This window comes from Leptodactylus fuscus, chromosome 1 (genome assembly GCF_031893055.1).
Source record: "Leptodactylus fuscus isolate aLepFus1 chromosome 1, aLepFus1.hap2, whole genome shotgun sequence".
Taxonomy (NCBI): domain Eukaryota; kingdom Metazoa; phylum Chordata; class Amphibia; order Anura; family Leptodactylidae; genus Leptodactylus; species Leptodactylus fuscus.
The window spans coordinates 92,255,157-92,280,488 of record NC_134265.1 but is presented as its reverse complement, the minus strand read 5'-3'; the positions used below and the strand labels follow the sequence as shown (position 1 = coordinate 92,280,488).

General features: G+C 41.0%; 1 protein-coding gene across 1 annotated transcript; it reads right to left on the bottom strand.

Moving 5' to 3' along the window:
- Positions 1-320: 320 nt before the first annotated feature.
- On the bottom strand, positions 321-25,079 carry HVCN1 (hydrogen voltage gated channel 1). The gene is made up of 6 exons (XM_075272846.1): positions 24,920-25,079; positions 10,751-11,006; positions 10,440-10,544; positions 7,229-7,460; positions 4,787-4,899; positions 321-476 (listed from the first exon to the last, which is right to left on the bottom strand). The coding sequence occupies exons 2-6, from the start codon at positions 10,928-10,930 to the stop codon at positions 396-398; spliced, it is 711 nt and encodes a 236-aa protein (XP_075128947.1). The 5' UTR covers positions 10,931-11,006; positions 24,920-25,079; the 3' UTR covers positions 321-395.
- Between the last annotated feature and the right edge of the window lie 253 nt (positions 25,080-25,332).

Below are 25,332 nucleotides of genomic sequence, written 5' to 3'. Positions count from 1 at the left end.
CTTAATTCCAATCAAGTTTAAAATCCACTTGAACACACAGACAGATTATGTGTTACCATCGCCTTCTTTATATGAATCTGTCCAGACTATGGCCGAGCTGTCAATCAACTGTACAGGGGTAGAGAGAGTCCTTGGAGACAGACATTACACCCGGTGGCTGGCGCCATCATGCTTTATTTTTGTCCAGTAATAATACATTTTATACATATTTTTACTACTGTTCAGTGTACAAAAATCACATATTTATTAAAATGTACATATTTTATACTGTGAGAGATTAAACATTGAGAGAAATCAAACAAACAATCTCTGCTTTTTTTTTTCTTGGCATAATACTCCTATTACTCAATCTTCCAAAATAGGTATTTTCAAGGAATACAATTCACTTCATATGTTCAAGCAGTGCCCAGTTTGTAAGGCTCTGGGAATATGTTGTTTTGCTGTAATAATGTTTGGAGTCTTGAAATCTCTCGTTCCTGGAAAATGTAGAAATTTACATTTAGATTAAACTCTTAGAGGATCAATTGCTACAAAGGCAAGTTAAAAAGTTGCTATAATTCCTACTAGTAGGGTTGTCTGACCATTATGTATTTTATTTTTAATCAAAAGGCCCAGAAGAAGTTGGGGGTGCGAAGAAAGGGACGGTAAATAAAATAAAACTTGGGTGCAGCCTTTGACCCAGACAATGACTGGGCTGAACAACAGTTCCCGTGTTTAGAGAGGAACTAGGAAGCAGAGACTTGTGCAATGTTAGAGAATCAATGAGTATTGTTTTGTTTTATAAAATATTGATTTTTATTCTCTGCCTTATTTTATCCACCTGACAACACCTTTAAAGGGGCTCTATCAGCAAAATTATGCTAATAGAGCCCCACATATGCGTGCATAGCCTTTAAAAAGGCTATTCAGGCACCGTAGATGTTATATTAAACCCCGGTCCGGTTTTTAAATAAAAGCATTAAAACATATATGCTAATCGTACCTGAAAATGCACCATGGGCGGGGATGCAGGGTGCGACATCAGCTTCGGGCACGCCTACCTCTTCTGTATTCTTGTAGTGACGCCCTCTGGTTCCGTGTCTTCTTCTGGCTTCTTCTCTTCAAATCCTGCGCCTGCGTAGTAGCGCTTCCCTCTGGAGCGCTACTGCACAGTACACTCGCAAGCTGCCATTAAGTAAAATGGCGAGTGAGTCCGGAGGGAAGTGCTACTACGCAGGCGCGGGATTTGAAGACAAGAAGACAGAAGAAGACACGGAACCAGAGGGCGTTACTACAAGAAGACAGAAGAGGTAGGTGTGCCTGAAGCCGACATTGCATATATGTTTTAATACTTTTATTTAAAAACGGGACCGGAGTTTAATATAACATTTATGGTGCCTGAATAGCCTTTTTAAAGGCTATTCATGCATATGTGGGACTCTATTAGCATGATTTTGCTGATAGAGCCCCTTTAACTCCTTCCCAGCATCCGCCATACTAGTTTAACAATGGCGGCCGCCATAGGTGCTGGGTGTCTGTTTTATACAATAGAAACCCAGTGCTAATGCCCCCAGTCTGTGACTGCACCAATCGGAGGCATTAACGCCTCTGGTGTCTCGGTCAAAGCTGCTTGAGGCGCCATTTTCCCTGTGATCTCCTGCACCCGGAGTAAGCTCCGGGGCCAGCGTCACATTGCTATGACAGCCAGGAGCCTTGTGAAGGCTCCCCAACCGGTCATATTATTGCAGGCTATGCTAGGTAGCCTGCAATAGAAGTGCCGGTACTTTGCAATGCATTAGCATTGTAATGCATTGCAAACAATGCATTAGTGATCAGACTCCCTGGGGTTCAAGACCCCTAGGGGATCTAACAAATGCAAAAAAAAAAATAAAAAAATGTATATTAAAAGTTCAAATCACCCCCCTTTCCCTAGAACACATATAAACGTATGTAAATACTGTGAAACACATACACGTTAGGTATCCCTGTGTCCAAAATCGCCCGCTCTACAAATCTATAAAAATATTTTTCCTGTACGGTAAATGCCGTAGTGGGAAAAATAGTCCAAAGTGCCAAACCGCTGTCTTTTCACTGTTTTGCCTCTGATAAAAATTTTAATAAAAAGTGATCAAAGCAATATCAATTCCCCAAAATGGTAGAACTAAAAAGTACACCTGGTCCCACAATAAAAACTCCCTATGCATCCTTGTACACGGAAGTATAAAAAAGTTACGGCTGTCAGAATATGGCGACTTTTAGAAAAAAAGCATTTTTTAACACAGTTTTGGATTTTTGTTAAGGGGATAAAATGTAAATAAAACCATATAAATTTGGTATCCCTGGTACCGTACCGAAACATGGAATACAGATGACATGTCATTTTGGCTACACAGTGAATGCCGTAAAACCAAAGACCGTAAGCAAGTCACACAGATGCACTTTTTCTTCAAATCCACCCCATTCTGAATTTTTTTTCCACCTTCCCAGTACATTATACAGAATAATTAATGGCAGCATCATGAAGAACAATTTGTCCCGCAAACATTAAGACCTCCGCTCTGAGAGTGGAGAAATAAAAAGTCATGGGGTTTGGAAGGGAAAAGTCAAAAATGAAAAACAAAGATTGAAATATGCCATCACCCTTTTGCTCATATACAGCCTGCACCCCCATTCCCCCGCCTGCTCACACACACCCTCTACCCCACGTCACACTTGTTAACATACACCCTGCACCCCTAGGTCACCCTCTTGCTCACACACCCATGTACCCCTCTTGTACAAGGCATACATCACTGCTCTGGTAAAAAGTGATTGTAAACACTGATGAAATCTTATGACAACTGATATTTTTGGAGTAGCAATTTGTGAAAGCCTGATGACAACTGATGCATTTTCGCATCAGTTTTGGTATCAGTTGTAATGACTAAAGGACAAAAAAACCTGATACTGATGCAACTGACATGCGTGAACTTACCCTTACTCAGACCACATTTCTGCAATGGATTTTCAACCTCACCCCCAAGACGACCACTCTCTAATGTAATTTTGGGAGGTAATTTCAAAGAGGCTTCAATGACAAGGGCCCCAATAATGTATTTTACTACAACATTTTATGACTAAACAATAAGATATTAAGTCTGGGGGTGGAGGGGTCCCTTTTTGGTACACTTTGCATAAATAGGTTGTAAAATACCATGGTGTGAAAACACCAACAGACCAGGGTCCCCCTGTTGCAAATATGCAGCGTTTTGGCTACAGCAAAAACCACTGTGTTTTAAAGTACCTGCAAAGTGGCATTTTCTGTACAATAGAGGCTGAAAGTCTGCAGCGGAAAACTCTGCAGCGGATCACTACGTGAGGCCTTAGCCTCAAGATGTCTTTTGCACATTAAAAACCTGCAACACAGACAGGTCACATACAGCTGAGGTCTGCCAAATATATATATATTTTTAATGTACAATGTGAGCCCCATTTAGGGATCACAATGTACATTTTTCCCTATCAGTGTGTCTTTAGAGTATGGGAGGAAATCCACGCAAACACGGGGAGAACAATACAAACTCCTTACAGATGTTGTTCTTGGCAGGATTTAAACCCAGGACTCCAGCGCTACAAGGCTGCAGTGCTAACCACTGTGCTGCCCCTAACTGCCAAATATTTTTAGTGGTAAATATGTGCTTTAGGCCTTATTCACATGTTTGTATTGTATATCAGTTATTGTGTGCCAAAATCAGAAGCTCGAAAACACAGAACAGGTCATCTTTCCATTATACCTCATCTCTGTGTAGTCTTCTCTTGTTTTGGTTTACAATCATTGAAGTAAATCACTGGTGTGTGAATAAAACCTTACAGAAGATGACCAGGCTGATCAGCACAAGACTGGAGATGCAAGGTTTATTTATTGTATGGATTGTGTGAGATTTTGTTTCCTCCAAGTTTATGTGTTTACTGACTTTTACAGATGAGCCATTTCCAATAGCACGCTTCCATAGAAATCAATGGATGTAGCCGGCACGCGGGGGTTAAATGGCCGGCTGCCGGCAAAGTCTGCATGCCGACCGCTTCCATTCATTTCTATGGGAGCGTACTTTTTGAAACGGCTATTTCGAATAGTGTTCGCTCATCTCTACTGACTTTATTCCTTCTGTGAGTGTGGAGAAAAAATAATCTTCATATATAAATACAGTTCTGGCATAAAATATATGATAAATGCACAAAATCTTTGGTACAATGGTGTTTTTCTGGCAAAATTTGTTACTTTTGATGCATTTGTGTCAGCATGAGCATGGTGGGGCCTAGTGGGAGGGGTAGGCCTCTCACTGGATGGCAGATTTACCATCATTTACACCAGAAAATTTAGTAAATTTATAGGAGGGCAGGAGAAGCGGTCAGGCTGCGAGGCACAAGTATTGTGCACAGGTCCTATCACATTAATGGGTCGAGCACACAATACTCTGGGTGGCAGCCTGACCACACTACATGCAGTTGCATTTCTCCCACCTAATCTGACATCAAACATGGAGAATAAGCCTTGGCAATCCCAGTAAAACTGCAATAATTTCAGTTTCTCTGCATGTGTAATTACATGGAAATTCCACCAATGACTCACAACTGTAATACATCAATAGGAGAACAAAATTGAAAGCTTTTGTTCTTAGAATAAGATATATTGCCAGGATTGTCTGTGCAAGGAATTATTTTTAATGCAATTCATGTATATTGTTAAAACTAGCTCCACATAGGACCCAGAGTCTAGTTCTGCTAATGTGTTTCTTTCAGGTTTGTATAGCACAGAGATGACCAGTACCTGCTGGGTACACTGCTGCTCCAGTTCTGACACTCTGGCAAGTAAGGTCTCTTGTTTCTCCTTTAACTTATGGATCTTCTCTTCTGCTCTACTCTTCACAGACAAAATAACACCTTAAAAACAGAACACAAAAAGTGATGTATACAGGGCTGTATTAAGCACACTGGCCCAAACAGAAGCACAGAACCCACACCTCTCCTCCCCCAAAAAAACAAAATAAAAAAAAAAACAACAACAACTTGCATTGTTTTATTCACATTTATTAATCAAAAGAGGGTTGCAGTGGTTGCCAAATACATGTCCAGGTCCATGATCTGCAGCTACATTAATTTCTGATGACTGAATTACACGGTCCTGTGTGTGGGCCAACAGTCCGTGGCTTCCATTTATTGAATGAGAGGGGCCACCATAGCACGGGCGGCACACAGATGACATCTTTGTGTTGCTTATTCACAGACGGCGGCTAGCACACAATTGTTTGCAATCCAGCTTAAACCCACATTTATTTAGTGGAGGGCTTATCGATGAAGATAGAGAGCCATTTGTTACATAAACTCAATTTGCTTAATTTAATTTATTTCTTTTAAAACACTGATAGTCAACGTTTAAAGGGGCTCTATCAGCAAAATGATGCTGTTAGAGCCCCACACGCCTCCTCTTCCAGCAATGTCCTCAGGTCCCGTCTTCCTCCGGCGCTCGTGAACTGCCATTGATAAAAAAAAAAATGGCGCGGGTGCATGCGCAGTGGCATGCTGCTACTCCTACTGCGCATGCACCCACACCATATGTGGGGCTCTATCAGCATAATTTTGCTGATAGAGCCCCTTTAAAACTATTTTGTTTTTTAGTTAAACTAATTGACCCATATGTAACCCAATGGCCCTCTATTTCATAATTAGTTTTTGCATCCTTTAAATGGATGTTATACATGATGTGAGTGGCTACTTTCAGCTGAATGTTTACATTCACAACATCATGTGTCAAAAAGAATCCAAAAAGTATTAATAAATTGTGTTGGCACCCAAACAGACTCCTTTGACAGCCTATTTGTTAGGGCTAGTTCACAAAGAGTTTTTTTGCAGGCAGATTTTGACACGGAATCCGCCTCAAAATCTTCCTGCAAAAATGGCTCCCATTGACATCAATAGACTCCGCTCGCTTTTTTGTCCACTAATAGTGGAAAAAAGAAGCAACACGCCCTACCTTGCTGCAGATTCCGCGGCTGAGTCAGTCGCAGTGTCCACGGCCCAACACACACTCCTGTTTAGGTCCATTCATTCAGGCCTAATCAGGAGTGGGATGCTGCACTGGAATGCCGATGCACTGCATCAACATGCCGTCATGGCTAGCCGCACTGATTGGTTTCATAGGTCATGTGAGGCTCATGGCTTTCAGCAATGCGCTACTGGTATGAAAATTAATGGACACCAGCGGGGCTAATGCAGCACCAGGGAGAGGCGAGTTTGGTTTAGTAGTTATACCTCCACGTTAAACATGGATATGTTTCATTTAAGGGGCTCTATCACTGGGAAAAGTCATTTTTAGCTAAGCACATCCTTGCATAGGCTTTAGAAAGTCTATTCCACACATACCTTTTGTATGTAAATCACCTCAGTGGTTTTTGAATGAGCCCGTTTTTATTCATATGCTAATTAGCCTCTCGGTGTACCCCGGATGTCTCATTGTGCACCCTCTGCCTATCCTTTCCTATGTATGTGTACAGCACAGGCTGCTGCTGATGACTTCCTGTTTGCACACACAGATAGGAGAGAATAGCAGGGACGAGTGCTGCTGGGAACTTCCTGTGCTGGCTGCAAGTTAATTAGCATATGAATAAAAGCGGGCTCATTCAAAACCCACTGAGGCAATTTACATACAAAAGGTAGGTGTGGAATAGCATTTCTAAAAGATATGCAAGTATGTGCTTAGTTACAAATGACTTTCCCCAATGATAGAGCCCCTTTAAAAGGTTTTCCCGGTTTCACAATATTTTTAAGGACAGGTCGTTTATGATGGACCCCTATTAATACTGTGAAACTGCTTTGAAATGACAGCCCTCACTTTGTGTAAATACTGTAATGACAGCTTGAAGACATTTTCTCCCACTCCGATTTCACCTACCAACCTTTTATGTAGTACAGTGCCTCACAGACATGTCCTTTAGTCAACATACAGAAAATCATATATAGATTTATTACAGAAGACTAGCCACCACATTGTAATGGGGCCAAATACAAAGGTTTTTTTTTTTTTTTTTTTTTTTTAAATGGACCTTTATCCTTTAGGGGGAAAAAAAAGAAAACCACTTTCCTCAGTTTTAGTACAACATGAGGACCAAGATGTCTATGAAATGAAGATCTATCTATGAAAAGTAAATATTGCTTGTGTAAATAGGGCCTTAAACATGTGAAAAAGGAATATATTACAATGTAACATACTTACCATTGACAATTCTGGCCACTCTCCAAAGTCTGAGTAAGATTAACAGTCCCACTGCGCTGAAGATATCTTCCCGGGTTATATAGATCACATCAATGATAAATGATATTATAACAATAATGGCGTCAAACACTTCAAATTTGTGGTGGAAGAACTCTAGTCGAAAGGCATAGAGTTTACCAGCAATTTCCAGCAAAAAGAAGGACAATACAGAAACGCTCAAATAATGGAATATCTGGTGGAGAAGAAAACAGAAAACATTTGTGTATGCAGAACGGAGCTAGACAGGCAGATATAGAAGGTGCAATAGCCAAGAAAGTGGGGGCATGTTTAATGCCGCTCATGTATAGGTCACTTACAGAACTGTCACTAGTTAGAATATATGGCTGGAATGAAGGAGCACGCCTTTCATAATATGGCCTTTTATAAAAATGTACATATATATATATATATATATATATATATATATATATATATATATATATATATATATTGCACTTGAAATATCATCCCTTAAAAATTGCCAACCTAAGTCTCCCCAAGCTTTTATACTTCCAAGACTCTATTCAATCCTATAGTGGAGACCAAGTCCGGACCATAAGATAACTGACATGTGATGTCTATGGTTACATATTGTTTTACGTTTTTCCCCCAATGTATGGAAAATGGTTATAATAATTCAATAACAAAGTTCTGATTTAACGCTAGCTTCACACTAGTGTTTGAGTCTCCGAACGAGAGTCCGTCTCTCATTCTGATTAAAGCTGGCAAAGCCCAGTATAATCTATGGAGTCAGCGGGTTTCCGCATGTAACCGCTTTTTAAGTGAATAGGGTTTTGGTCTTTCAGGTCCCCTGAACGCTAGTGTGAACCTAGTGTAAAAGAGGAAAAAAATGCAGGCCCTAAACCTAAGGGTAAGTTCATACAGATTTTTTCTGGTCAGGGTTTTGGCATGGTCAAAAATGGACCAGAAATCGCGTGAGATGTTTCCTGAGGCGTTTTTTTTTTTTTTTTTTGCCATTTGATGCGTTTCCTGAAACATGGTTTGTTTTTTGTTTTTTTTAGCCGTTTTTCCTGATCCGTTTCCTCTTCGGATGTGGTAATGAATTATTTTTTTTTTAAAAAAACGCCTGGCATTTCCTGATCAGGTTTTTGACCAAAAAACCGCAAGCAGGAAAAAATGGCTCACATTGACTTGCATTGAAGCTGTGAGCTGGAAAACGCTCACAGCTTCAAAAAGAATGGACATCTCACTTCTTTTTTGCCGCTAGTGGAAAAAAACGCTAGCGGAAAACACTCAGAAGCATTTTGTATACTTTGAATGGTGAGGTGTTTTTTTGGTTCAGGGTTTAGAGGGGGATTTCTGCCAAAACCCTGACCAAAAAAAACTCTGTGCGAACTTAGCCTAAGGCTGCATTACTAAAACATTCTAATTTCTGGTAGGTACAATATTGTCCTGATGATCTTACAGGTTTTTAAACCAACACTCTCACATATACGAACATATTTGCACCAGTTAGGAGATGGATTATCCTTTGGGCAAACACGCTTAAAGGAGTATTCCCATGTACATAATCATATCTATATTTGTAGATAATTAAAAGTTAGACATTTTTACAAATATAAGTACCATATTTTTCGGACTATAAGACGCACTTTTTTCCCCCCAAATTTGGGGGGAAAAGAAGGGTGCGTCTTATAGTCTGAATGTGGCGCCTGGCACCCGCCGTAATATAGAGGCGGATGTCGGCAAGGGATAGACGCTGGGGCCTGAGACATCGCTGCGCTCCTCTGCCCTGCATGAAGCCAGCAGGGGTGATGCTATTCCGCTCCGCCGCTGGCTTCATGCAGGGCAGGGCAGCGATGTCTCAGGCCCCGGCGTCTATCCCTCGCCGGCATCCGCCTCTCTAGTACAGCGGATGCCGGGTCAGTATCGGTGGCCTCTTCTCCCCCGGGGCCGGTCCCCACCGGCCCCGTACCTGTGAAGTTGCAGGCCGGCTCCTGCGCGGCGATATCGCAGGAGCCGACCTGTTCGGGTGACAGCCGGGAGCCTAATGAGGCTCCCAGGCCTGTCACTGCTATATATTAGTATTGCGGCTGGGTCTATGACCAGCCGTAATACTAATAGACAGAATGTCCCATAGACGGCAATACAGTTGTATTGCCGTCTATGGGACTTGCAATCAAGTGACTGCAGGCTCAAGCCCCCGGGGGGGAATAAAATAGTAAAAAAAATACAAAACCTTTAAAAATATATAATAAAAATATGAAATAAATAAAAGTTCTAAATCACCTCCTGTCCCTAGAAAAAAAAAAATTATATATATGTAGAAAATCATATATCATAAACCACCGTTTTTTTTTTTCAATACAAGGTGATCTAAGCAATATATAGTCCCCAAAATGGTATAACTAAAAAGTACTTCTGGCCCCGCAAAAAAAAAAAAAACACTATGCATCCCCGTACAGCTGCAGGGTCACCTGTCAATGTGGCCTTGCAGCTGTTGCAAAACTACAACTTCCATATATTAAATATTTAACCATTTTTTGCTTCCAAATTTTTTTTCCCTATTTTCCTCCTCTAAAACCTAGGTGCGTATTATAGTCCAGTGCGTCTTATAGTCCGAAAAATACGGTAATTAAAAATTCTGCAAAGTTTTAAAGATTTTCTCTGACTTTCTTAGTGGTTAGAGTCTCTTTATCTTGATCCGTTGCCAATGGCTACGACCACTAATGCAGAAACTTTCTATGGTCGGGGACTTGTCAGGAACCCAGTTATGATTTTCTTATTGTAGCTGGGTTATCAGGCAGAGACACTACATGTATCAGAAGATATCCCGGCCACAATAAAGAAATCATGGCTGATTTTCTGACCTTAGAAAGTTCCTGCATTGGTGGTCGTATCCAATGGCAACCGATCAAGGAAACAGACTGTGACCACTAGATATTTAGAGAAAATCTTTAAAACTCTGCAAAATGTTTAATTACTTATATTTGCAAAAATGTTTAACTTTTAAGTATCTACAAATTTAAAAATAATTATGTAAATGGGAATGCCCCTTTAAGATCCTTAAAAAGTACAGAAAAACACTTTTCTTTCTAAGACCAGTTAAGCTACACACGGATCCAGTACGGTTTTAGACCATTTGTGATGGCAACTCTCTGCATACTCCTTACTGGAGAGCTTTACTTTACAGAATACGGACAGTCCTTACCTCTGGGACAATTTCGTCCACTTTTTCATGTAATAGTTCCAAGTCCAAAAGTACTTCAATGAGAACAAATAAAGCATCCAAAATAACCAGGCATATAATAACAATCTGAAAAAACAATAATGACATTTCAGTTGAAGATCAGGATTCATTTATCATGTAAGGAAATAAGAGTCTACATATTAGATTTGTCTGAAGATGGTAAAAGGGGGATCAGCACTGCAGCTGCTGAAACTACAACTCCCAGCATGTTCCATTCAAGGAAGTTTGCATGCTGGGAGTTGTCTACCCTTTTTCTATAGCATATAAAGTACCTGAAATTTGTGGCACCCAAATAGCCACTTGAGAGCATCTCTGAAGGTGTATGAAGAGGTAAATGGATGAGGAGTCTTTTGAGATGGTTCTTCTGGCTGCTTCTCCTCATCATCGACATTCCACTGCCTTTCATTCTGGTTGTCGCCAACAGAAGTAAAATGCTTCAGGTACTTGGACATGTTTGACAGCAGCTAAATGTTCATCACTCTAAGCAGCGGCACTGAAATGGTGTGAGGCTCCAGCCACCTACAAGATCTGGAAGAGAAGACAGTTCACATTTACAAAACAGAGACCGGTGGAAAAAGCTGGAGGGGGAGGTTATAAAGCACAACCTTCAAGCTGACCCATCACAAACCTTCATTGCAGAACTTTCCAACTAGAACAGTAGAAACACTGGACATAGATGCAGTAATCTCATAGAGATTGGTAATAACATTGCACACTATATGTAACACTTCTCTTCTCTGTACAAAGTCTGTGCCTATGGCTTCCTGTTCAGCACTGTATTCTCCCATTCAACATGCCTTTATTGGTTTGTCCTTACAGATCCAGCCGGCACATGCAGGGATACAGTAGGAGCTGCTAAGCCTTCATGCACATGAAAGATAGCTGAAGACTTGGTGTAAATTATGCCAGAATATGATAATGTTTAATCACGGAGGGCAAACTGCGATCACTATGTGAATGGGGTGGTAATGCACATGCGATCACTGATCCCTGGTACAGCAATGTACTCTGTTACCATTCAGTCCCTACAGAAGGGAATCTATAGCAGAGGGAGCCTGGGACCCCTGTTCTTGTGCTTGCTGTGGGTCCCAGCGGTCAGACAAGCTCTCAATGTGACAACTCTTGTGAACTTACTTGTGAAATAACTGAACGCTGCCTGCTTATTGTGGACTGGTGGTCTATAACCTGTACAGGGTCCTGAAAAATTGTGCTCATTACCCAAATTAGATGAATATACAGATTGATAAATCCCCCCATGTGTTCAGCTACTTGTAGCCATATTTGTCATATGTGACGTTTTTAAAAAGACACAAAATTGTTGCAATCTAAGTCCAGTGACAGTGAGTGGGTGGAGAAAGAGCCAAGGACAGAAGTTTCTCATAAATGCATCAAATTTATCAAAAGGCTGTGCAAAATGTGGCAATTTGGTGTAAATGATGCCAGTGCAGACTATAAAAATTCTCCTTAGGATAAATCTCCCCTAAAGTCTTCTGCTCTGATGAATATTGTGCCATAGTCCGTTCCTGTGCATTTCCCCTTTACAACACTTTCCGCAATACATTAGAACACTTGTGGTTTCAATGGTCACATCTAGGACTTAAGCTTTCTAGATAATGATATAGTAAAAAGGAGAACGAATACGCCAGATACATAACATTGCTCATTTATAACTACAGTGCCTACAAGTAGTATTCAACCCCCTGCAGATTTAGCAGGTTTGATAAGATGCAAATAAGTTAGAGCCTTCAAACAAGAGCAGGATTTATTAACAGATGCATAAATCTTACAAACCAAAAAGTTATGTTGCTCAGTTAAATTTTAATAAATTTTAAACATAAAAGTGTGGGTCAATTATTATTCAACCCCTAGGTTTAATATTTTGTGGAATAACCCTTGTTTGCAATTACAGCTAATAATCGTCTTTTATGAGACCTGATCAGGCCAGCACAGGTCTCTCGAGTTATCTTGGCTGGTTCTTTGGGTGTCTCATGTGGACTTTAATCTTGAGCTCCTTCCACAAGTTTTCAATTGGGTTAAGGTCAGGAGACTGACTAGGCCACTGCAACACCTTGATTTTTTCCCTCTTGAACCAGGCCATGGTTTTCTTGGCTGTGTGCTTTGGGTCGTTGTCTTGTTGGAGGATGAAATGACGACCCATCTTAAGATCCTTGATGGAGGAGCGGAGGTTCTTGGCCAAAATCTCCAGGTAGGCCGTGCTATCCATCTTCCCATGGATGCGGACCAGATGGCCAGGCCCCTTGGCTGAGAAGCAGCCCCACAGCATGATGCTGCCACCACCATGCTTGACTGTAGGGTTGGTATTCTTGGGGTCGTATGCAGTGCCATCCAGTCTCCAAACGTCACGTGTGTGGTTGGCACCAAAGATCTCGATCTTGGTCTCATCAGACCAGAGAACCTTGAACCAGTCTGTCTCAGAGTCCTCCAAGTGATCATGAGCAAACTGTAGACGAGCCTTGACATGGCGCTTTGAAATTAAAGGTACCTTACGGGCTTGTCTGGAACGGAGACCATTGCGGTGGAGTACGTTACTTATGGTATTGACTGAAACCAATGTCCCCACTGCCATGAGATCTTCCCGGAGCTCCTTCCTTGTTGTCCTTGGGTTAGCCTTGACTCTTCGGACAAGCCTGGCCTCGGCACGGGAGGAAACTTTCAAAGGCTGTCCAGGCCGTGGAAGGCTAATAGTAGTTCCATAAGCCTTCCACTTCCAGATGATGCTCCCAACAGTGGAGACAGGTAGGCCCAACTCCTTGGAAAGGGTTTTGTACCCCTTGCCAGCCTTGTGACCCTCCACGATCTTGTCTCTGATGACCTTGGAATGCTCCTTTGTCTTTCCCATGTTGACCATGTATGAGTGCTGTTCACAAGTTTGGGGAGGGTCTTAAATAGTCAGAAAAGGCTGGAAAAAGAGATAATTAATCCAAACATGTGAAGCTCATTGTTCTTTGTGCCTGAACTACTTCTTAATACTTTAGGGGAACCAAACAGAATTCTGGTAGTTTGAGGGGGTTGAATAATAAATTACCCTCTGAATAAACTTTTCACAATTTAAAAAAAAAAATTAAAGAAATAACATTCTTTTTTGCTGCAGAGCATTTCACACTTCCAGGCTGATCTACAGTCCAAATGTCACAATGCCAAGTTAATTCCGAATGTGTAAACCTGCTAAATCTGCAGGGGGTTGAATACTACTTGTAGGCACTGTAAGTGTAACTTGTGCTTTACAGACCATGACATTTTTAAGTGAATGGGGCCGAGTTGCAATACCAAGCAACACCACTATAAAATGTATAGTGCTGCACCCCCACTGATCTGAGATTGATGACCTATCCTGGGGACAGGTCATCTATATCTTCATCCCAGAAATTTCCTTTAACATATTTGGCATTTTTCCCCAAAAAAAAAAATTATTTCAAGGCTGTTGTATTCCACTGCTTCCTCTGCACTACATCAATGTTACTCTTGTGGCATTCTTTGTAGGGGTGTGGTATATTAATAGTCACTACTAGAATTTCCTGTGCATTGCCAGAAAGAAGGCAAGATGGCTGACACTTTCCACAATACAGGCTGCTTCTATAATTGGTGTTTTCACTTTTACGTTTAGTCATGGCCTCAGAAATGATATCCACGTCCACGGATGGTTACCTGATATTACATTAGCATAAACAGAACTGTAAAACACATTAGTTGTCGGGTATTTTTCAAAGCAATATAGTAATATAGCTTGTTGTGTTATGGACACAAGGCTGATGTGTACACTGTACATGCAGTCATGTCACAAAAGGTAGGGCTCAAAATTATATTGTTTACACTCTCCAGCCCAATAACATCCAAGCACCGGCCATCACCTGGCCATGGGACTTCAGCTGAACAGGTTCCTAATCCTTCGGTCTTCTCTTTTGCAGACTACAGAACACTCACAAAATGAAATCTAGTAAAGAGAGGCAAAAAAAAGTTTGTATCCCAACAGGGGGCCTTTTACCTTTTATTTGCAGTATATACCACCAATTTTTCACAAAATGTACAGATGTACAACCTCCCCCCCCCAAAAAAAAAAAAAAAAATAATAATAATAATAAAATACTAATGAGGATAGAGCCCATACGTGTTCCTTATGCTTGGCATGACATTAGTGTATCACACTGAAATGGGTCTAGCTTAGGACCGCACCGAAGACACCCCAACCCTGAGACACAAGCCACAAGGCCCCCTTTCTTTCTCATTCCCAGTGTGATTGGTTGCTTTCCCACTTCCAGATGGCCCCATCACTTCTAGTCCTCACAATGGCTTTCCTCTCATTCCTAGTCGTCAATGAGTGTCAGTTTCCTTTCCCCAAATTGCAGCGCTGCTGTTACCATACATAGAAACATTTCACTGGCCAAAAGCAGAATATTTAGGCCCTGCATTAGAAATACCACAAAACTGTCTGGTGATGCCCACTTTGGGCAAGACTTTTCCTAAACTTGATCCTTGTGTCAAACCATTTCTGGGATAGTCTCTGCAAAATGAGGACTGTTGGCATGTCGGCTTGACGCCTCAGCAATCTCAAGGCGGTTAGTGCCACATGACATGAACTGCACCCTCCCTTGTTGCTGCCATATTCAGAGAGCGGCAACATATTCCACAGTGGTTTATAGACATTATCATTACTCAGTGTCCCAGCTAAAGACCACAATATAAATTCCCTATCTTTCGAGTGTGGGCAGAAGCCCATGCAAACACGTGGTGAACATACAAACTCCACGTAGGCGTGTCCTTGGTCAGATCCAAACCCAGGACCCCAAATCTGCAAGGCAACAGTGCTAACCATAGAGCTGTATTAGTTTCTGATATTTGCACCATTTTGGTGGTCTATATGACTTTGATTGGCACGGTTATTTATGCTTGTGTGATTTTTCATTGTGTGGGCAACTATAATTTGGGCTAAGAGGACATTCACACCATTCACTCTGCTGTTGTGAACATCAAGAATCTAGGCTTTAAAATAAAACCAACATCCTGTCTGTAGCCCAACTGGATTTTGATATAGCCCTGGTAAAGTGAAGCTGAATATACTTGTAGCTTGATTTCAACTATGTGCAGGAGAACACATGCAGCTGTGCAGGGAGAGGAGAAGGATTTTTTTAATTCTCCTGTCCCTGTCACTTCAGATAACCCCAGGAGAGGGGATACCATGGACTTTTGCTCATAGTATCACTCCATTATGAATCAGAAAGCATACTTGCTATTTAACCCTTAGATAATGCAGTCAATGCTGACCGCAGGACCCCAGTCATTTTACAGACTAGTTTTATTTGGTTAATGAAATAAACACAAAATTGGTATTACCACATCCCTAAAATAAAATTAACATGCTATTTATTCTACATGATAAACACCGTAACCCTTAAAATTCAGATGCCAGAATTGAGGTTTCACCCTTCCCTCCCCACATTGTCCCCCTGCCCTATACATGTTCTGTCTTATGTCTTATGTACTGTTTGTTTCTATTAGCTTGGATAATAAGGAAAAAAATGAAAACCAAACCTATGTTGTTTTAGAATGCACTTTGTATGTTAAAACCTTTGTAAAATTAATAAAAACTACAATTTAAAGTAATAAAAGCTAATCTTAAAGAGGACCTTTCACCACTTGGGGCACATGTGGTTTTATATACCGCTAGAAAGCCAACATTCAGCGCACTGTCAGCTTTCACAATCTGTATCCCGGTGAAAAGCTATTGATGCTGGTACCGTATCTCTTCACCGTCAGAAGGGTGTTTCTGACAGCCTATAGCGCTGTACTGTGAGAGTGGTGAGGAACCCCCGCCCCCTCCCCTCCTGATAGTGCTTGTCCATAGACTAGTACTGGGAGGCGTTCCTCCCCGCTCTCATAGTATAGCGCTATAGGCGCTGCTGTGAGGAAAGGCATTCCTGACTGTCAGAAACACCCTTCTGACAGTGAAGAGCTACTGTACCGGCACCGATAGTTTTTCACCAGGGGCACAGAACGTGAAAGTCGACAGTGTGCTCAATTCAGCGCACTGTTGGGTTTCTGGCAGTGTATTAAACCGCATGTGCTCCAGGAGGTGAAAGGTTCTCTTTAAATTATTATGTACCCACGAAATCCAAGGACCCATAAAGCTAAAAAACATCCCCCACAGCCATATAGAACCAGCAATACCACATTGTTACAATACATAATAAATGTAAATCTCAGTGGAATAAAAAGAACAGAGGTGTAAATCCTGAGGATACTGGCCTAATGCCAAAAGGATCACTGAGAACACATGTAAAGAGCAGCACTGTTAACTACACTAGATAGGAAAGACCCGGCACGTAGGTTCTTTCCTATCTAGTGCAGTTATCAGTGCTGCTCTTTACATGTGTTCTCAGTGAGGAATTAGAACTGATCCTGTTGGCATGAGGCCAGTATCCTCAGGATTCACACCTCTGTTCTTTTTATTCCACTGAGAACTACATTTACTGTACATTGAGGAGCGACATGCTCCCATCTTATGTGTAGTTAGTGAGTTTTTGTGAGTGTTAGTGAGTTAGATGTTTCAGGTGAGGGATATTCAGGTACACACTTTGTATGGCGATACCTGTACTTTAAATGAGTTATCTATTGCACTCAGGTACATATAAACTCTACTCATACACACTATATTATTATAACAATGTGGTATAGTTGTTGTTATAAGGCCCCCGGGGCGTTTTGTAATGAGAATTAAAAGCTAAGTATTATATAATATCATACATTTCTCATATTTTCTAAGTGAAGTGACTCATAAAGCTACATTGAAATATAATGTAAAAAGTTACGAAAGCAGGAATGCAGAGCGGGATAAAATGTTACTGGTAGAAGGCTACAATGTGTTAGACCGCTAAAGGGTTAAAATGTACATTTGCCCAAGTAATAGGAAAGTTAGGGTTCTTAGCAAAACACATAACATCTGTCAAAAAAATATCCATGTGCTTTATAAATGAACGTTAGGTGACCTTCACATGTGGTCGTCGGAGCACCCAAGTCAGCATACATAGTATAGGCGCAGCCTGCGGCAATAAAGGAGTGATGTTTACATATAACCTTCTACTATTTCACTTAACTGCTGGTCAAACCATTAGTAAAAGGTCAAAATATTTCTGGTTCGGGTGAACCTGAGCAAAGGTGTGTTTATGTAAACTAAGCCAAAGCGGGGGGTGGAGAATAAACGTTTCTATAAATATACCGAACATCATAAACCAAAAAAATATTCTGTATACCAAACACGTTTATAGCGTCTATTAAATTACAGACAGGATACAGACTCTACTCCATCAATTCATGTAAGGTAAAAATACTGCATATTTACTTAAAGGGATGTTATCACTATCAACATTTATCCCCTAGCCACAAGATTGGTGATAAAATCTCCTCATGGGGGGGCTCCTGCCTGCTAGAATTGGGCCACAAGCTCCATGACCTAGCTTGAGGAGGAGGGTCCAGCACGTGCCCTGCCATTCCATCCACTGACTATGGGGCTGCTGAAGATACATGTACAGCCCTTTGTAATCCCTGTCAGAATGTTGCACCATGTAAATTCCTTTCACTGCAGGGGCTCGGGACTCATCTTATTGATCGGTCTGGCCAATACAGATCAGACATTTATTATCTATCCTGTGGATAGGTGGTGAATAATGAATGTGGGGATATCCCTTTAATTCTGCTCTAGAGTTTTGACCCTTTAGGCTTCCTTCACATACAGTTTTTGTGGCAGTTCTTTTAGGCTTGCAATTTAATAAATAGCTTTTTGGAAAGTCAAAGAACAGTAATTCTAGTTACTAAGCCTTCAATAAGACAGTCCTTCCTAAAAGGTTTAAGGTTTCCCTAAATGACATGGCAGCATTTGTCACTGATTATTTTTAGAATATACTTTAACTGATTTTGGCTCCTTTGTGTGAAATCCTGTGTTGAAATCCACTTTCTGTTCCCCATGTATACTTTTGCCCAGATGCTGGTAACCAAAATCCACAGTGCTTCTGACTGTGAGTACGGGGTAATACGGGGTAAATCACTTATATTTCAGGCATTATACAACATAAAAACGGTGGTTCTGGAGTCATCTGTAAGAATCTCATGTTACAGTTCTACCAATTTTATTTCAGAAGATATTCCCAGTTGAAAAACATGGTGAGGATTGGCATCTTGAGTTTTTGTGGACAGAAGCACTGTGTTAACGCACCCTAATAGGACCCTCAGGCTGGGTTTACAAGGCACTTTTTTAAATAATAATTAAAAAAACAAACACTACACAAAATCCCACTCCTGATTTTGGCTCTAAAATCTGCATCTGAAAACCTGAACATATAAACCCAGCGTAATACTCTCTCAGATGACATCATCTGAAATGCCTTGAAGATTCCTCACATGAGTATCATCTAAGAGCAGGTGTCAGGAGTGTTTTGCTTTTCCTCCCTCAAAACTCATACCACTATACCTGCTGAACTACTTGGTCAACTTGTGTAAAACAACCTACATATCTCGGCCTCATCCTTAAAACCGGTGATCATTTTCAGGCCAGACACTCGCTCTGTATTATTTTGCGCCAACCTGCTTTCCAGCTTTTGGTATAAATCTCTTTTCTTTCTGTACACTACTAATCCTACACTGCCCCTCTTCTTAAAGGCTTTCTTTTTCCCGTTTTATAGTTTCTTCATGTCCTTGGTAATCCGTAATACGCAAACATGTTGGTAATGCCTCTTCTTCTTCCCTGTTCCCATGGCTATTATTTTTGATTACTGAACCCCTGTACAACATTTAACACCCGCATAAACCAGATCTACAGTCTCGGTCCATTCACACGGAGGCTTTATTTGATGCTGAACTTTTCATGCTGAAAAAAAGCCTCCCATTGATTTCAATGGGTTCCGCTATCTTTTTTTTTCACCCACTGAAGTCAATAGGAGGCTTTTATTCAGAGTGGAAAATTCAGCACCAAATAAAGCGCCATTTTCCTCCGTGTGAATGGATCCTTACAATCTCTGCAGAGGCCATATTCGGATAAAACTTTTGGAAACATTAATAAAGTCCCCTTTTAACAAAAGCAGTGAGTTTGGGTACCTTCCTGCTATATCACAAGCAATGGGAAAAAGCAACCCATTCATTTCTATGGGGAGCGCACGTATGCTGGCTCCCATAGAAAGCAATGGGACCTGTTTTAAATGCTGCTGATTCGGAACGTTTACACGTTCAGAATCAGCCAGCGTATCCTCCATGTGAAGGGGCCCTTATGTGTAGCCAGTGACCTTATCACACCCCCAGCCCCAACAATAGCAGCGCAATTATCAAATATGTCGAGTAATAGATGGGCAACACAGGGACCATCAAACTAATAAATGCAATTGATACAGTTCCAAGACAGTAGGAATAGGCCTGTGGTTTATCCTATATCACTCACCAGGAACATTCCCCCCCACACACACACACACACGTCTCTGCTCCTCTATACTAATGCCGTCGCCTCCTCTCCTTACCTTCTGCCCCAACCAGCCAGCTATTAATAAAAGTGAATTGAACTAAAACCAAAGTGCTTGCTGCCAATAATACGGCGCCATCTACAGAATAGGGTTATATTAGAAAACAGAATCTATGCTTTCAAAGGCATACCAAAGCTCAAGCAATAATAGGGGCACTGCCATGTTGTACAGATGGGGAAGCAGGAAGAAAAGTTATACATTCTGAGCCTGATTCTCTATATGAGCAGGGGGGGACCTGAAAGCAAAAAGATCACTGTGTTACTGTACAACCTAAAGAGATCAAAGGATGGGGGGTGAGTACTGTACAATGATTTTTGTTATGCCCCGCTCTTCGCAACTGGAGGATTTCACATAAACTGCACTTAGCTTTTTCTGTCTCTCACAAGGAATTGGTATATATTAAAGTGTAACTGTAGCTCAGTTAGAGGGTTGCTAAGTAGAATGTTACAGTCTGTTTTATATTAAAAAGGAAGTTAGGACAATAAAGTATATTCCAAAAAAATGTGTCACCAAACACCACCAACACAATAGAAAAAAATAATAATAGTAACTCCCGAGCTATACTTTAAAACATTGTATAGGCTTGTAGCATTGTCTTACCAAAGAGCTGTCCACTACTAAACATAATGTTTCATCATAATCTGGTTGCCAGAATATTTCACTAAAGCTGTTGCCCAAAGCAAATTGGGAAGCAAAAACTCCCTTTCCACATGTAAGTGATGATACAATATTTACCACATGATATTTGTAACTCTCCCATATCCTCATCAAGATTGCGTGTAAAGAATGCCTACACAAAATGGGTGTATCTGCCACTGGAATGGGTTGTGAATAGTCCCGATTTATCATGGTTTTGCTAATAAAACTGCAGGATTACTATTGAATTGCTTAGTCATGTAACAAAACCCCACTCGCCCCAAGGTGCAGCACCTTCACTTCGTAAGTCATTGCATGTGGATGAGATTAGTGCAACGACACCTAGTACGCTCCTCACATACATCTCATTAGGTACACCCAATGTATCTCTAGCATCATACGGATCATTGCACTGCGTAAACATGGCCACGGTCAATTTATGTAGACATTAATATTATTAGGCGAAGGCAGCATATCGCCCCACATGTAAACAAGGATCTTTAGACTGTGACTAGGTGACTGAAATGGTAAAATTTATGATGCAAGTGAACACAATCATATTTTTTCCCTCCCGAAATGATTTCAGCTGGGAAAAATGCAAATTGCTTATCAATGACAAAGCGGTGCTCTGTCAATAATGAAAAATCACAAATCAATGGCCATGTATGTTGTACAATGGAGACAAAAAGATCAGCACAATATCAATAGAACATTAAAGGGGTTTTTCCATCTCTTCTTTCACTTCCTACATTCTTCAGCAAGCTAGGGTAAGTGGGTTCAACTGTTAGATGAACAGGACACTATGCAGTATCACAGTATAACATGTGAGATTATTTATTATAATTACTAGAAATCCAATATAAATGCAGATGAAATAATATGCACAGTAAATGTATATTACATTACACAGGGTTGTATAGAACACTTACCATGCTTCTACAGAGAACAGACTCTGTGCTATCTTTGTGTTCATACCGAGAGATAACATACAAGCTCTGGAGCCCTTATCAGCAAACTGCTATTAGCTAAATTGATTGTCCTGCAAGCAGAGTTGTCAATAACAGTGAGAGAACTCAACCCCAGAGAGCAGTGACGCATGTCATCTGTCCTGTCTTATCACATAGGCCATGCTTCATGGAAACAATGGGAGGAATAATATCTCATAGCGGGCAAACAAGCAGCTTTGCTAATGCAACGTATTTAATCCCATGAACATAACCAGATTTAAATTTGTAGACAATAAAAATTAAACAATTTGCAAATATAAATAATTTCAAATTCTGCTGAGTTTTAAAGATTTTCTCTAACCTTCTTAGTAGTGACAGTCTTGTCGTGTTGCCAATGGCAACAGCCATGAATTCAGGAAAGTTCTTTGGTCAAGCACTTGAACCGCAACAATAAATTTCCTTATTGTGGGCAGGCTATCATGTAGGGATACTGCATGTGTGAGAAGAAACCCTGGCCACAATAAGGAAACCATATTTGCAAAAATGGTTAACTTTTAAATATCTACAAATTTAAATATGGTTATGGAAAACCCCTTTAGGCTAAGGCTCCACAGGCCAGAAACACAGCGCTAAAAGCGCTGCGGGAAGAATCGCAACGTGAACGCATTGCAGTTCTTCCCTCAGCGCTTTGAACCGAAAGTTCACAGAGTTTTCCTCCGCTGACTTTCTGTTACAATTATATCTATGGTAAAGCCGTCGGGGTTTCCGTAGATACAACTGACATGCTGCGATTTTCAAAACCGCAATGTTTTTGGAAATCGCAGCATGTCTGCGCTGCGATTTTTTCCGCAAAGTGGGCATGGGACTTGCATGAATCCCATCCACTTTGCCTATACTGTATAACACCACGATTTTTCCCGCAGCATTTCTGTTGTGGGCAAATCGCGGCATTTACAGCCCGTGGGGCCCCGGCCTTAAGCCAAGTCCTCAAGTTGCAGAAACGCAGCTTTTTGTGTTGTACATTTTGCTGCGTTTTGAGCCAAAGCCAAGAATGGCTACAAATTGTATAGGAAGTACTTAGAAATACAAAAAATATTGTGTCTCTAGAATGTGTGGTTTTAGCCTAAGGCTATGACCCCACATTGTGAAAACAAACCTTTATTTTGTCAGCACAAAAAAGAAAAAAAAGAAAAAAAAGTGTACAAGTGAAAAAGGTTACAGTACCAATTTTTAAAATTTTTATATGGATAACTTATCCAAAAATAGGATATCCATTTATTTATTTATTTTAAAATAGACATATTGGAAAAGTCATCTCCTATTTTCAAGTGGAATGGGAACAGAATCCCCAAACGGTCACACATCGCTAGTGTGAACGTAGCCTGATTATGCACTTCAAATTAATTACAAGAACTTTTAGATCAATTTAACTTTTTAAACTGATGCTTGAAAAAGAAGCTCGTTTTTTTTCTTAAAAGAATTTACATTTACATTTTTTTTTTATTTTTAACTTTTCAAATTTTAAATTACATTTTTTTAAACTTTTTTTCCTGTGCCACAAGGTAACTTGAACTTGAGATTTCTGATCACCAGCGCATATGTGCCACAATACATAGTACCCATGTGAATTGTGTATAGTCAGGCAGGAGACCATTGCTTCGCCTCCTTGCTGCCTTCGCAATCTTGCCCCTAGTCTCCCTGGATGCCGTGATCGTTATTGATCACGGCATCCAGGAGTTCATCCCTGGAGTTGGAGTATCTTCTGATTTTGAAAGCTATTCCTGAGCCTCGGCTAGTTAACAGAGCAGAGTGCTGGAAGTAATATCGCAGACACAGCTCCTATTCCTGCAGTATTACAGTACCGTACTATTATGCCAATGAACATTAAGTACACGCTCAGTGATGTAATAGTGCAGATCAGGAAATCCACAGAATGTCAATTCTCTCTGAATTTTCATTGCGAATTTTACTATCTGCAACACATAGGCTTCCTGTTTGACATCTGTGGTTTTCACTGACCCATACATTGGAAATGAACTGACTGAACCACAAGTACGGACAGATATAGGACCTGCTCCATATTTTGCGGATCTTCAATTAGGCCTGGACACACAGCCGCAAAAACTACAGCTGTGTATGAGCCCAATTGCAGCTAAAAAGTACGATCATGTGCATGATGCCTTAGTGTGAAACCAGTCTAAGCCAAAGGATACACTTACGAGGCACCAATAAAAAAAAATCATGGAGTTTTTACTGCATTTTTTTCTTCCATTGTTAAATATATAAGGAAAATGCTTGTGATTCTGCTGCTAAAATTATCATGCTCCTTTTTGGAAAATACAGCTCAAAATACAAGGTGTGGATGAGATTATTCGAAATCCTATTCACTTTTGTGGTGTTATTAAATGTAAGTGTTGACTTCTGCTTTGTTTCCGCAGCATCCGAAAGCGCAGCATTACCACAATGTGGGTCCTTAGTCTGCAGGAAGTCCAAGTACTGCGCAGACTGCGGGGCAAATACTTCCATTATAATACCCTTAGGGTCAGGCTGCATTTTTATTTCCATTGAGTTACAGGTATAAAAAACGTAAAATGACAGGATCAGCGCGTCAGACACCAACAGTACCTAACAGGTCCCTTCTGACCCATAAAAAACCCATACTATATAAATACACATATATATTTATATCACCACATGAAGAGCAATTTTTTTTTACAATTGGATGTAATCTGCAATGCAGACGTAACAAAAAAAAACAACTTCAAAGCAAATGTGAATACAGCCTTAGGCTACATCCCATTTGGGATGACATATCCAGTATATAGATGCTATACTACAGTTTCCACTGTATAATGTATACTGGATGGCACAGGATGGAGTAGTATTGTTCACAAAGCCTTACCATCCTTTTTTCGCCCTCTATGTGTTTAACGAGGGACCAAAACAAGATGTGAACAGAGCCCTATGCATCCCAGGAATGGCAGGAGTCACTTGTGTGAACTATCTGATTATGGAGAGAGAAGGGCACATACAAAAGTTATGGAAGAGAAGTCCAACATCAGACTGTACAGCCCAGCTACCTGATCGTGCAGACACTGCATAAAGATGCTACATACGGCAGAAGAGAACGCCTCAGCACCCTGCTACCCAGGACTGACGTGTATACAGTCACCTACAGAACCAGTGCGGCTTCCTCTCACAGACTTCTCAGTCATAGTTGTTGGTTGTCATGAAGTCCGCAGCATGGAAACTGCTGGGTAGTAACCGAGCACCCAGCGCTATGGCAGGAGAGCCTGTACTACAATGGACTGCAGAACCTGGCAAGCCTTGTGCTACTCACCTGTACAGAAGAGTGCCCAGTGCTCAGTGCCCGCTGCCCAGTACTCAGTGCCCGCTGCTCAGTGCCCGCCGCCCGGACTATCTCACTTCTCCCTCACAAACTTTACAATACATTTAAATCGCGGTGCATTGATCCCGTGTTTTCCTTCCGCCGCTGTAATGTGGTCAGAGCCATATCACACAGAGAAAATAGTTCCCTCAGAACCTCCCCAAATCCTGAGTCGACAAAGTCCATTTCCTTACACATCACATCGCAGCACATGACGGTGTCTTAGTTTCCTGCTGTTGTGCAGAGACTCAGTTGGGGTTTATTTTATGGGGTTTTCTTCTTAGGAACTTCAGTTTACCTCACAAACTGTGAATCTTCTTCCCACTTTCCCCACACATGCCTGTGTACTTACAGCTGCTCTTCTC